Genomic DNA, 15,360 nt, shown 5'->3' on the forward strand with positions numbered 1-15,360 from the left:
TGAACTACGACATTAACATTAATACTATATCACTGTTAAATGATTGAATCTGAATTGTCCGATAGTGTTGTTATATTTTCTGTAACAGGATGCCATAATAGTATCTATAGTTACAAGCCTTTGTCAAGGACTGATATAGAAGACGAATGATATAATCTAAGCCTAATAATAACTATTTGATATTTATTAATGGTGCTTGCAAAGCAACATTAATACTATTGTGCCCGGACAAAACTTCGGCGTGTAACTTGTCCCGCATCTTTTGTCCTAGACCCATGAATGATGTGTCAAATCGACCGGCTCATTGAGGAGAGGTGTGCTATTACTTTTATAAGCGACCCGAGTACCGGTACGTCCGCTACCGGGTCTCAAATTGGCCTTTTTTCCCATAAACTCCCATTATAAATTTTGGAGGTTTATAACTTGGCAAGCTTTCGAACTATCTACACCAAACTCAGCCAGCTCCTTTAGGGTGATACTCTGAACAAAGTTTTAAATTGGTGTACCGACTGGCCTTCCGGTTGCGCCGCAGCCCCGCCCCCAAAATATGCAAAATCAAAAAACTTTTTAAAACATGGACATGTGACATATCAATACACTCACAACAATAAGGGGAACTTCCTCACGTGTATTTTGATGACGTCATGTGATGTGACGTGATGTCACTTGAAAATACAAAATTAGCACAACATGGACATGTGACATATCAAAACACTCAGCACAATGAGGAAAACTTCCTCAAGAGTATTCAGATGACGTCACATGCTTATCTCGACTAGCCTCTGGGATTTGCCACGTGCAAGCACCATTCACATTTTCTTCAGGAAATGTACGTTCTAGTTTTAGGATGTTATTTAACAATGAAATATGTAATCCTTGATTTAATACATTTGTTTGTACTCTTTGCACTTTGCAACAGTCAGTACTTTTCCCTCCACAGGAAAGTCTTCACAACAGAGGAATTTGTGTAGCCAGTCTCAGGCTAACCGCTGCTACCCTTATCCTCGTTGTGTTCAAAGAAGGCTCAGGACGCTTTCGCTCAGTTCACCAGAGAAGGTTTATTAACGCCTTGGCTACTCATTAACACTCCTGTGGATTAATGTCGATAAAGAAAATTAATCACTCGTGGGCACCTTGTGACAATGTGTCCCTCTCTCCGGTACATGCAATACAGACTGAAGAGGTCTGCTGCTCAATGAAAAGTGCCGTCCGCGTAACACCGAGAGTGTCAAAACAAAAGTCTCCCAACAGCAAACACCAAAATGAATATTTAATACCCAATGTCAGTTGGGTATTAAATACCCAATAGGTAAAATAGGTGAAATAGGTGATCTAAATAGGTGTCAATGTCAGTATGAGTGTCAGTTGGAGCTTGTATATATGTCTCTGTGTCACAGTCAAGTTTAACGTCAAGAGATATTGAACTGGATAGTTTCTCTGCGATTTGCTCAGGGTCTTACTTGCAAACGCGATTGGGCGAGCTCGTTTTTCGTCTGCAGGCACTTGGGATAATACAGCTCCCAAACCATCAATACTGCCAGTATTAAGGGTCGAGAAAAGTCGGGGTGGGCTAATACCACACTTTGTAATAGGCTCTCCTTTAAGCTACGTAATGCATAATCACATTCCATAGTCCAATCTGTGGGCTTAAGTTTCCTGTACGTTCCTGCTTTAACATCACCCTTGTTTCCCCTCTTCCTCCTTTGCCCAGCTGTGAGAGCAAAAAGTGGCTTTGCCAAGGAAGAACATCCAGGAATGAAATGTTGGTAATAGAAGATCATACCAAGGACTGATTTAATCCTCCGCACTGATGGGGTGCATCTGTCGCCCTCCATCAGTTCGAACTTGGACAATTTCGAGATGACTTCAACTTTATCAGGATCTACAGAAACTCCATTCCTGTCTATGATGTGACCCAGGAACTTTACAGAGGATCTCATCAGGTGGCATTTCTTAGGGCTTAACTTAAGATTGTACTGCCTCAGACGACTAAACACAACCTCCAGCCTTTCTAATGCTTCCGACTCACTTGGAGCAAACACCAACAGGTCGTCAAGGTAGCACAACAAACTGCTGAAGTTCAAGTCTCCGAAGATGCTGACCATCATTCTCATAAAGGAGGCGGGGCTATTACATAGTCCTTGCGGCATCCTGTTATATTCGTGCAGCCCTACTGGAGTTGTGAACGCAGTATATTTTTTGTCCTCTTCAGCCATAGGGTTGTTATAAAATCCTGATGTCAGGTCCATGGTGCTGAAGAGTGTATTCCCGCCTAGAGCAGCTAAACTGGTGTGGAAGTGGGTGTGCATCCTTTATTGTTCTTGCATTTAACCATCTGAAATCTGTGCATACTCTAAGACTGCCATCCTTCTTCCACACTAGGACTAACGGGGAAGCATACTCACTTACAGACTTCCTAATTATCCCCTGTTCTTCCATCTTGGACAAAACTTGCCGTAGCTTTTGGTAATGTGCAGGTGGCACTCGTCGATAAGGGAGTCTGAAAGGACGCTCATCCATCAGCCGAATGCGGTGAACGAACCCTTTTACTTCTCCACAGTCCAATGTGTGTTTGGAAAACACGTCATGATATCTCTCCAATAACTGCACTAACTTCTCCTTTGCCTCATGGCTGATGGAGCAAGACCGGAGATTAAGATCGTTAAGATCGGAGAGGCCAACAGTTTCCATCCTTTGTTTGAAGTCAACTGATGAATTAGGTATACTCTGACTCTCTTTTACAACCATTTCAGCATGACTCAGCCCTTGTAAAAGTTCAAAATCCTCCACTGCGACACATGGGAAAACATCTGCTAATTTGCGATTTCTCCTTAGAGTGACTGGCTTGTCAGAGATGTTGGTGACTTTTACAGGAACCCAGTGATCACCCCATAATGGCGTGATAACTCGTCCAACCATGACGTCTCGGGATACAGACTTTGAAGTCGTTGGTTCAACTACAACTGTGCTCCCTGGTGACATTGGAACATCTTTGGGCAATCTCCCCCAGACGAGGTGCTCTTGCCTTGCTAGGAGAGTGACTCATTGCTGTAGCTTAATAGTTCCCACCTTATTTGGTGGCTCTGAACCTTTCCAGCGACATGTGTTGGCCATGACATCCAGGAAATGCTCACAATTTGCCATTGGCATGATTAGTAACAAGTCTCCAGTAGTCACTGATACTTTTCATATGATGTGCAAGGAATTTGATTACATTTGTGCCAATGATCAAATCATCCCGCTGGCCGGGTACAACGAGAATGGGTACTAAGCAGCTTTCTCCATAAATTTTCAATTCAACTTCGTACATACATTTGGGTTTTGTAACCTTCCCGCCACATCCTACTAAGATGACTTCCTCCTGAAGCGGAGTGGGTGTAGACAGCACATTTTCACATAACATCCTCTTCTCTGTTTCTTCACTAAAATTGCAGGCCATGGAACCTGTATCTAGCATTCCCTTCAATGGAAACATGCTATTTACACTAACTGGTGCATAGAACAACTCATCGAATGCCTCAACTGCCTGAATATTTTGTGCTATCACCTTGGTCCCAATGGGGGCCTGTGTGCATGCGCTTTCATAGAAATGTGTAAGATTAATACTCTCTAGGGGTTTTTTGCCTACACACTCACGCATCCCCCTTCCAAACGTGAGCCATCTAGTTTAAAGTTGATGGGCCGCGGAATGCTGCCGGACTAGGCCTGGGCCTGTCACTTGTACAATCTTGTACTATGCCCTGGTTGAAAGCATGCAAAACACAGATGCTCTCGTCGGCAATGTGCCACGGTGGAGTGTTCGTGAGATCCACACACTCTACAGAACTTGCTCTGTGGCGGACGAATAGGCATTTGGACATTTTGGACATCTGTGGCTGACGAATAGGCATTTGGACAAAGCACGGTCAAGAAGGCTAATCAAAGTTCTCATGCAATTGTCGTCACTCTGTGCAGTACTGACTTTGCTACAATCACCTGGCTCTATAGGAGGGTCAACATCCACTTCATCGCTCTCATAGGACATCTGAACGTGAGCAGTGGCATGTCTGGGAGCATTATGATGTTTCAGTTTGGTTGACATCTCCTTTAAATCTTTCTGGTAGCGGTCAAGCTGCTCCTGGATTTCCTGTGCGGTCCATTTTTCTGGGGATTTAAAACGGAACACCGCAGCAAGATTTGAATCGGGGCAGTACTTCACAAACATCATAGCCACTTCTTGACATGGGTCCTCTGACTAAATCTTTAGCTTTACCCATCAATCTGCTTAAAATCTCTTGATGATGTTCTTCTAATGGTATGCCTCTCTTTCGCAAATATGTATCCATCAGCTCCTCCCACTCACGAACTCCAAGCTTGTCTGATGAATCACCACGGTAAACTGGTGGCTCTTTTGCATCGGATTGCATGACTAACCTCACTCCAGTCAAGTTAAGTGAGGGTATGTCTGAGGATGTATTACTGGTACTCAACCCTTGTGTTTGTGCACCTCTACTCTCATTTACCCCATTACTAGCCTCTTTTTGGGAAGCTAACATTGTCTGTCCTACTTGTTGAGCGATATGTGCTATCAAACCTGCCAATTTGGATCATTTATATCTGGGGCAAAGTATCATCTAAAGGCAAAGTATCAGCTGCCGGATTGGAGCCATAACTGGTTACACGTGTGGAGCATAAGACAGGAGATGCTCCTTTAGTTCTACTCCCCTTAACAATTGGAGTAAGTGGAACTTCACCGAAAACCCTAACCCTACCCCTTCCAAAACCCGAGCCAGTCATGGTGTCATTTACATCAATTTCGTCTGCTTTTAAACTAAATGCCATGTTCAGAATCAAACAAACAAAAAAAATATATAACTTGATAAATTTTTAGATACAATTATCACGTTAGAAATATCTATAACTCTGAGACAAAGAATAACTAATGTGAGAGAATGCTTCAGTCAATATTATCCAAAATCAAGAAGCTCAAATGTCCATTTATATTATCACAGTTCTCCACTAAGAAACAAGTGAACCTTAATTCAGCATCCTTCGGTGACCCAGCTGATGTAGTTCCTGAAGCAAATCTTCATCCGGGTCACGGTACCAATGTAGCCGGTCTCAGGCTAACTGCTGCTACCCTTATCCGCGTTGTGTTCAAAGAAGGCTCAGGACGCTTTCGCTCAGTTCACCAGAGAAGGTTTATTAACGCAATGGCCACTCATTAACACTCCTGTGGATTAATGTCGATAAAGAAAATTAATCACTCGTGGGCACCTTGTGACAATGTATCCCTCTCTCCAGTACATGCAATACAGACTGAAGAGGTCTGCTGCTCAATGAAAAGTGCCGTCCGCGTAACACCGAGAGTGTCAAAACAAAAGTCTCCCAACAGCAAACACCAAAATGAATATTTAATACCCAAAAAAAGAAAATGAAAACAATACGGTAATATAATAAGGATTTTTGTGAAAAAAAAGAAAATAATGTATTACATTTATAACTCGTTACATTTGCACTGATTTCCTTGCAAGATGACAAGATGAATTTATTTTGCTGCCTTCTACGTACTGTACTGGAACATTCTGGCACGTCACATAACAGAAGAGAAATCTGTTGCCTAGTTACGCACAATGTGAAAGTAAAGTAAATCCTAATTGCATTTGAACTTTTCTTCAGTTGTTATGGCTTAGATAATTTTTATATTATTTAATTTACTCTTCCCTTGATGTATTTTTGCACTCAAAAAATACGGATTGCACTCAATTTTATTTACTCTACCCTAACCTTCTCAAAACTCATCCTCCCTCCCCCTAGGTATTATGGGAAATATTGGCTGTAAATGCATCTAAGGATAAACACATAGTAGACCTGTGGGACATTTCAACATACTACATTTCATGATACATTAATTCTAATCTTGGTTGCTATTTAGGAAGAATTGTATTGAACTGTGATGCAGCACTTGTCCTTTTTTAACTTTATGACCGAAAAAAGGCTAATAAGGGCTAATAATTTAGGTATACAGTTGTACAATTATATGCTATAACAAGTGATTAATAGGAACTATATTATTTCACAGATGTTCTTCAAGATTAACTCAATTTATAAATGGAATAAAATACATGGTTTCTCATTATGTCATTAACAAATTTCAACTGTAAGCAAATTGCTTATGATAAATACTCCAGGTTGGCTGAATCACTCAAGCATTTTAATTTAAGCATTTTTTTTACTATTATTAAAAGCCTTTCCTGTGGGACATATTCTGTCCCCAAGTGAGTAATTCATTTAAAACATTAAAGATTCATCAAACTCATAAAATTAGCTTGGGCTCAGAAACAAAGACCCACTAAATCACAGGTTATATAAGTATTTATTTGCATACATGGTGAAATATTTAGATGTACTGACGTATGACTTAGTCAAACCAGCATGTTTATCACCACACCTATCAGTCGCTGCATGTACTAAGGATAGAATGCAAATAGGTGTTTAATCAATTTTTTTCAATTAATGTAATGCCAGATCCACCTAACCCCAATAAGGAGCAAGTACGCAGATTTGAAAAAAGTTATTTGAGGAAAAAAAACTTTTTCAGTTCTGATAGTCAGGTTTTTTTACAGACTGCCCATCTGATGTCACATGCACAGAGAATTGTACAAATTTTATTGTTATATCAGTAATTTCAGTGGTCATTTCATTACCACGATCAACATGAAAACACATACCTACATGCAAATTATTAAGAATCAAAACAAACTGTACCTACCCTATTGTTTCTTGCTCACATGCTTCAGGCAAAAAATTGAGCTAATAATAGTCATGTAGAACATTGCTCAATACAACAACAATGGTGGAAAAGAAAACAACAGAAACCAAAATGTATCAGTGATGGATATCATGGCCTCCACAGGTAATCATCTGTTATCATCACAGATAATCTTATTTCTTTCCTTTATAAAATAATGCAATCCTGTTACAGCTTACAGTGAGATTCACTAATGAATCAAAGAAAATTCTCATTCTCATAGGCACAAAAAATACATTCATTTATTATTAGTTAAAATAAAACATTTTATAAAAGCTGGAAAAACCTGTTTAAAGTTTTCCGCCATCTTTTTCACCACCTTCATGCTTCAAACAGTCGCCTCAGTCAATTCAGGCTTGCTCATAGGGGATAAATACAAACATGTTTAAATATATCTAATATAAATCTTTTAATTAATTAATTAATTATTTTGTATTTATTAATCTTTATGTTAACTTTTTGTTTTATGTTCATGTTCTCTTTGAGACACTGTCCAAATCTAAAAATGAATGCAATATTGATGGGTATAAAACTTAGATAAAATTCTTAGATAAAATCGTTTTAGATTCTTAGATAAAATCCTTTTAAAAAAGGTATCAGAGAATTCTTAAAAAATGCCCTGGAAGATTATCATTTGGAATGCTTTTTAGTTTGTGACAAAATCTCATTTGCAGCAAAGTTGGAAGCTAGTGCTTTTGTTCAGTCTACTTGAATAAGACAACAGAGGAATGCAGTTTCCAAAGGTGATTTCAAACAATACAAAAAGCAAACATGAAAGTGTCAGTATGTGTGCAACATGGTGAAAGGTATCATGATGACAGGCATCATTCCTTAATCTGCATCATCGGTGGAAAAAAAGGTTATTCACCGTCATGACCCAGAGCCTATAAATTCGCAGTCAAGACATACATTACTTTAGAAGGCTATATATTGGGACTATGACAATGACCTGAAAGAGGGAACTTTAATTTCTAATCCCTTTATAATAGAACTGTGCCTTATCTATTACTGAATTTACAGAGAGACTATTACTAAAGATTACAGAGCAACTGGGTGAGTCTGACTTATACTGATCATTTATACTCATCATAGATAAATGTAAAACAAGTATATAATTTTTATTATTTATTGTATTATCACATACTGTTTCACATACTGTTGTAGACCTATACATTTAATCTTATTTTCGCTCTCTAATATTTTGGGGTAAAAACTGATCAGCCAAAAAACAACATGTGCCAAAAACCAAAAGCAAACATATCAAAAATAACTCCTGCTTAGATTTATATCTAATTTAAAAAAAAGGAAAAAGATATTTTATCCTGTATCAATTTAAACTATGCAAAAAAAGTGGGTAAACTTGTGAGAAAAGTATTTATTTTCTATTTCTTGCTTTCTTTCTTTCTTTCTTTCTTTCTTTCTTTCTTTCTTTCTTACTCCTTAACTTTCTTCTTTTTCTTTACATTTTAAAACACAAATTTCATTTTAATATTGCTATCTTATGAGCATGTTGCAAGAAAATCCATTTCGACAAGTCCCTTCACTACCAGCAAAAGAAATACTAAACATGGAATGAGATGCTCGACCAGCACATGTAGGTGTGATGGTTAGGCTTTCCAAACCTTTGGCCATTCACTGTATCTGAAAATTGTCAAAATATGAGCATGTATAGGGTTTTCCAGCACTGTTACTAAAATGCACTATACAATGTTTTCTGGATCTGCAGATTTTTTTTTTTACTAGTACAATAGAATCACAATTAAGGCTCACATGTGTAGCAGAAAAAAAAAGAACAAACCAACCAAACTTGTTTAGATGTGGAAATAAGTTTAGTGTTCTGAGAATCTGAGAGATTTAAAAAAACTCTTCAATTTAAATTGCTGTCCCATTAAATAAATTTAACGTAAATTGTATTGTTAATATACTCAGTTATTTAAATATATGATATGTTTTTATATGTCAAATTTTATGCATATTTTAGTCTAAATCTGCTATTTCCTTATTACTAATCAGATTTAACTTTAAGTAATGCTGATATATATCTTTATAACTAAGGGCAGGGAGTTTCTAAAGCATTGTGAAAAACTTCCCAGACTGGTTTATATGTTTAACCTTTTGAAGAAGAAAAGGGTTCAAGAGGTTTCAGGAAATACTAAGACAATAGATACCAATGTATAAAACTCTGATGAATGAAGACTATGAAAGGAATGTTACTATGTGACTGAGAGGGAAAAATGTGACAGGGAAAAAATGTTAAAATAATCATTTTATTCAGTTTTATAAAAATCACATTAATGATGTATAGTAATAATAATACAATTTTATTTAAAGGTATTATTTGAAAGCAATGAGGATGAAGAGAAAAGAACTGATTATGTTGATGATAGGTAAGTTGATCGGCCGTCATTCACCTACCATTGATTATTGCAGATTTTGTATGATAAATAACATCACAAACAAGAACAAAAACAACAACAATCAACAAAAACAATTATTATTAACAATGATAATAATAATAATAATAATAATAATAATAATAAAGCTTGTACTATAGGTATCATTCTGAGAGCTGTAAGTGGACAAAGCACAGTCTACACATCAGAATCCACAGATGTCACATCTTCTGCATCACCGACTTCTGATGGAACAACTGCAGGAACAACACAAGGAACCCCAACTAGTCTTAGTGAAACATCAGAATCCACAATTGTCACATCTTTAACATCACCAACTACTTCTGTGGGAACAACTGCAGGAACAACACTGGGAACCCCAACTAGTCTTAGTGAAACATCAGAATCCACAGTTGTCACATCTTCTGCATCACCAACGTCTGATGGAACAACTGCAGGAACAACACTAGGAACCCCAACTAGTCTTAGTGAAACATCAGAATCCACAGTTGTCACATCTTCTGCATCACCAACTTCTGATGGAACAACTGCAGGAACAACACTGGAAACCACAACTAGTCTTGTTGAAACTTTAGAATCCACAATTATCACATCTTCAACATCACCAACTTCTTCTGTGACAACAACTACAGGAATAACACCTGGGACCACAACTAGTCTTGTTGAATCATCAGAATCCACAGTTGTAACATCTTCAACATCACCATCTTCTCCTGCTGCAACAACTGCAGGAACAACAATGGAAACCACAACTAGTATTATTGAAACATCAGAATCTACAGTTGTAACGTCTTCAACATCAGCAACTTCTTCTGTGATAACAACTAGCGGAACAACACCTTTGACCACAACTAGTCTTGTTGAAACATCAGAATCCACAGTTGTCACATCTACAACATCACCAACTTCTTCTGTGACAACAACTACAGGAACAACGCCTGGGACAACAACTAGTCTTGTTGAAACATCAGAATCCACAGTTGTCACATCTTCAACATCACCATCTTCTCCTGCTGCAACAACTGCAGGAACAACAATGGAAACCACAACTAGTATTATTGAAACATCAGAATCTTCAGTTGTCACGTCTTCAACATCACCAACTTCTTCTGTGACAACAACTAGCGGAACAACACCTGGGACCACAACTAGTCTTGTTGAAACATCAGAATCCACAGTTGTCACATCAACATCACCAACTTCTCCTGCTGCAACAACTGCAGAAACAACACTGGGAACCACAACTAGTCTTGTTGAAACTTCAGAATCCACAATTGTCACATCTTCAACATCACCAACTTCTCCTGCTGCAACAACTGCAGGAACAACAATGGAAACCACAACTAGTATTATTGAAACATCAGAATCCACAGTTGTCACATCTTCTGCATCACCAACGTCTGATGGAACAACTGCAGGAACAACACTGGGAACCCCAACTAGTCTTAGTGAAACATCAGAATCCACAGTTGTCACATCTTCTGCATCACCAACTTCTGATGGAACAACTGCAGGAACAAAACTGGAAACCACAACTAGTCTTGTTGAAACTTTAGAATCCACAATTATCACATCTTCAACATCACCAACTTCTTCTGTGACAACAAATACAGGAACAACACCTGGGACAACAACTAGTCTTGTTGAAACATCAGAATCCACAGCTGTCACATCTTCAACATCACCATTTTCTCCCAGTGCAACAACTGCAGGAACAACAATGGAAACCACAACTAGTATTATTGAAACATCAGAATCTACAGTTGTCACGTCTTCAACATCACCAACTTCTTCTGTGACAACAACTACAGGAACAACACCTGGGACCACAACTAGTCTTGTTGAAACATCAGAATCCACAGTTGTCACATCTTCAACATCACCATCTTCTCCTGCTGCAACAACTGCAGAAACAACAATGGAAACCACAACTAGTATTATTGAAACATCAGAATCTTCAGTTGTCACGTCTTCAACATCACCAACTTCTTCTGTGACAACAACTAGCGGAACAACACCTGGGACCACAACTAGTCTTGTTGAAACATCAGAATCCACAGTTGTCACATCAACATCACCAACTTCTCCTGCTGCAACAACTGCAGAAACAACACTGGGAACCACAACTAGTCTTGTTGAAACTTCAGAATCCACAATTGTCACATCTTCAACATCACCAACTTCTCCTGCTGCAACAACTGCAGGAACAACAATGGAAACCACAACTAGTATTATTGAAACATCAGAATCTTCAGTTGTCACGTCTTCAACATCACCAACTTCTTCTGTGACAACAACTAGCGGAACAACACCTGGGACAACAACTAGTCTTGTTGAAACATCAGAATCCACAGTTGTCACATCTTCAACATCACCAACTTCTTCTGTGACAACAACTACAGGAACAACGCCTGGGACAACAACTAGTCTTGTTGAAACATCAGAATCCACAGTTGTCACATCTTCAACATCACCATCTTCTCCTGCTGCAACAACTGCAGGAACAACAATGGAAACCACAACTAGTATTATTGAAACATCAGAATCTTCAGTTGTCACGTCTTCAACATCACCAACTTCTTCTGTGACAACAACTAGCGGAACAACACCTGGGACCACAACTAGTCTTGTTGAAACATCAGAATCCACAGTTGTCACATCAACATCACCAACTTCTCCTGCTGCAACAACTGCAGAAACAACACTGGGAACCACAACTAGTCTTGTTGAAACTTCAGAATCCACAATTGTCACATCTTCAACATCACCAACTTCTCCTGCTGCAACAACTGCAGGAACAACAATGGAAACCACAACTAGTATTATTGAAACATCAGAATCTACAGTTGTAACGTCTTCAACATCAGCAACTTCTTCTGTGATAACAACTAGCGGAACAACACCTTTGACCACAACTAGTCTTGTTGAAACATCAGAATCCACAGTTGTCACATCAACATCACCAACTTCTGATGGAACAACTGCAGGAACAACACTGGGAACCCCAACTAGTCTTAGTGAAACATCAGAATCCACAGTTGTCACATCTTCTGCATCACCATCTTCTGATGGAACAACTGCAGGAACAACACTGGAAACCACAACTAGTCTTGTTGAAACTTTAGAATCCACAATTATCACATCTTCAACATCACCAACTTCTTCTGTGACAACAACTGCAGGAACTACAGTTGTCATGTCTTCAACATCACCAACTTCTTCTGTGACAACAACTAGCGGAACAACACCTGGGACCACAACTAGTCTTGTTGAAACATCAGAATCCACAGTTGTCACATCTTCAACATCACCAACTTCTTCTGCGACAACAACTACAGAAACAACACTTGGAATCACAACTAGTCTTATTGAAACATCAGAATCCATAGTTATCATGTCTTCAACATCACCAACTTCTCCTGCTGCAACAACTGCAGAAACAACACTGGAAACCACAACTAGTCTTGTTGAAACTTTAGAATCCACAATTATCACATCTTCAACATCACCAACTTCTCCTGCTGCAACAACTGCAGGAACAACAATGGAAACCACAACTAGTATTATTGAAACATCAGAATCTACAGTTGTAACGTCTTCAACATCAGCAACTTCTTCTGTGATAACAACTAGCGGAACAACACCTTTGACCACAACTAGTCTTGTTGAAACATCAGAATCCACAGTTGTCACATCAACATCACCAACTTCTCCTGCTGCAACAACTGCAGAAACAACACTGGGAACCACAACTAGTCTTGTTGAAACTTCAGAATCCACAATTGTCATATCTTCAACATCACCAACTTCTTCTGCAACGACAACTACAGGAACAACACCTAGGACCACAACTAGTGTTATTGAAACAACAGAATCCACAGTCATTGCATCTTCAACATCATCAATGTCTTCTGCTGCAACAACTGCAGGAACAACACTGGGAACCACAACAAGTTCTGCCTTGGTAACATCAACCACTGCAGGTACTGTCACAATCTTTTACTTCAGGTATCACAATGGAAACATTCTTCAGATTCTTCAAGTATTTTACTCATCATACACCTTAAACTTTTCATGTGACTATAAAAATAACATTGCTGTGAAATTTATATGTGGTTTTCTATCTAACCTTTTTTTTATAGGTGCCCCAGCTGAGTCAGATGTTACAATGCAAATTAGCTTTACCACAGCAGAACCATTTAATGACAACTTACTAAACAAAGGTTCACCCGAGTTCACTGAGCGTGCAAATAAGATCATAGTTGAGGTCTGTATAATATATAACCTATAATTTCAGTGCTACAATATATTGCTTTCTAATTATTTCATGTTACTATATTTCAGCTCAAATAAAATATGTTTATATAAAGAAAAGTTCCAAATGCTTTATCCATACATTGTTATATCTTCAGATTAGTGGCAGTGATTTTGCACCTGTTGTAATCCCTGATAAGGACCGTGCTTTATTATTTGTTACATTAATATTAATTATGGCATTTATTTTTCAGTTTGGACAAATTTTTCAAGCGATATTCCAGACATTCAGGAAGCTGACAGTAATTGGTTTCAGGTGTGTATCAAGTTCACTCATGTGCCATTTATGTTAAATGTAATTTATGAGTGAATGTAACATGGACAGTAAATAACATTTTCAGATCTGTTTTTGTCTACATAGATCTGGATCAACTGTTTCAAATGTTGGAGTAACATTCAATGGCAGTCTGCCTAATGATTCTTTAGTCACTGAGACAATGGTGAATGCAAATACAAGCTTTGTAATAACAAACATCAGCGGTAAGCAGTGGGGGAAAAAACATTATTTTACATTTGAATGTCAAAGTTGTGATTTAAGCTCTTGAATTGTAAACAGGGGATGCCTTAGTGTATGGATTATGATCATAGCATTTAAATAATAGTCAGTTTGCATATGTGACTCACATAGTGGTGACTGTAAAGCTGTTTTATCCCAAAAATCCATTTTATCTGAAAAAAAATCTTTTATATACATACATACGTATCATTTGTTTTCTCTTAATTACAATAATTGCAGTTTCAACTGAATCACCAGAAATGACCTCAACACAGATTACAACAACTACAGCAACAGATATCACAACAGACTTTTCATCTAGCACTGGCTCTACTACAGCTGCTACCTCAGAAACTTCAACAAGTGCTACTACACTGTTGTCTACAATACAAAGTTCAACAAGTGTAAGATCAACAAGTGTAAGATCTGAAACAGAATCCACCACAGCTATCAGACAAGAAACCTCAACTGATGTTCCATCAGAAGCAGCATCTAGCACTCTTTCAGTACCAACTACAGTAACCATACCAGAAACCTCCACAACTGTTACAACAGAAGCAGCATCTAGCACTCCTTCAGTACCAACTACAGTCATCACAACAGAAACCTCTACAACTGTTACAACAGAAGCAGGATCTAGCACTCCTTCATTACCAACTACAGTAATCACAACAGAAACCTCTACAACTGTTACAACAGAAGCAGCATCTAGCACTCCTTCAGTACCAACTACAGTAATCATACCAGAAACCTCCACAACTGTAACAACAGAAGCAGCATCTAGTACTCCTTCAGTACCAACTACAATAATCATACCAGAAACCTCCGCAATTGTTACAATAGAAGCAGCATCTAGCACTCTTTCAGTACCAACTACAGTAATCACATCAGAGACCTCCACAACTGTTACAACAGAAGCAGCATCTAGCACTCCTTCAGTAACAACTACAGTAATCATACCAGAAACCTCCACAACTGTTACAACAGAAGCAGCATCTAGCACTCCTTCAGTAACTACAGTAACCATACCAGAAACCTCCACAACTGTTACAACAGAAGCAGCATCTAGCACTCCTTCAGTACCAATTACAGTCATCACAACAGAAACCTCCACAACTGTTACAACAGAAGCAGCATCTAGCACTCCTTCAGTATCAACTACAGTAATCATACCAGAAACCTCCACAACTGTTACAACAGAAGCAGCATCTAGCACTCCTTCAGTACCAACTACAGTAATCATACCAGAAACCTCCACAATTGTTACAACAGAAGGAGCATCTAGCACTCTTTCAGTACCAACTACAGTAATCATACCAGAAACCTCCACAATTGTTACAACAGAA

The 15,360-nt window shown here is 38.5% G+C and overlaps 1 protein-coding gene across 1 annotated transcript; it reads left to right on the plus strand.

Moving 5' to 3' along the window:
- The first annotated feature begins 7,719 nt into the window (after window positions 1-7,719).
- LOC132858152 (mucin-2-like) lies at window positions 7,720-15,325 on the plus strand. Its single transcript, XM_060888378.1, has 8 exons — window positions 7,720-7,843; window positions 9,122-9,177; window positions 9,345-13,187; window positions 13,347-13,471; window positions 13,713-13,774; window positions 13,880-13,998; window positions 14,255-15,165; window positions 15,287-15,325. The coding sequence occupies exons 2-8, from the start codon at window positions 9,138-9,140 to the stop codon at window positions 15,323-15,325; spliced, it is 5,139 nt and encodes a 1,712-aa protein (XP_060744361.1). The 5' UTR covers window positions 7,720-7,843; window positions 9,122-9,137.
- Window positions 15,326-15,360: the final 35 nt, after the last annotated feature.

This window comes from Tachysurus vachellii, chromosome 2 (genome assembly GCF_030014155.1).
Source record: "Tachysurus vachellii isolate PV-2020 chromosome 2, HZAU_Pvac_v1, whole genome shotgun sequence".
NCBI lineage: Eukaryota > Metazoa > Chordata > Actinopteri > Siluriformes > Bagridae > Tachysurus > Tachysurus vachellii.

Bases quoted from the DNA above. Each gene is read 5' to 3' on its own strand.
- LOC132858152 (XM_060888378.1), top strand. From the start codon at position 9,138: ATGAGGATGAAGAGAAAAGAACTGATTATGTTGATGATAG. The intron at 13,472-13,712 runs GTCTGTATAATA...TTTATTTTTCAG, and splicing joins CAAATAAGATCATAGTTGAG to TTTGGACAAATTTTTCAAGC. The intron at 15,166-15,286 runs GTATCAACTACA...TTGTTACAACAG, and splicing joins CAGCATCTAGCACTCCTTCA to AAGGAGCATCTAGCACTCTT.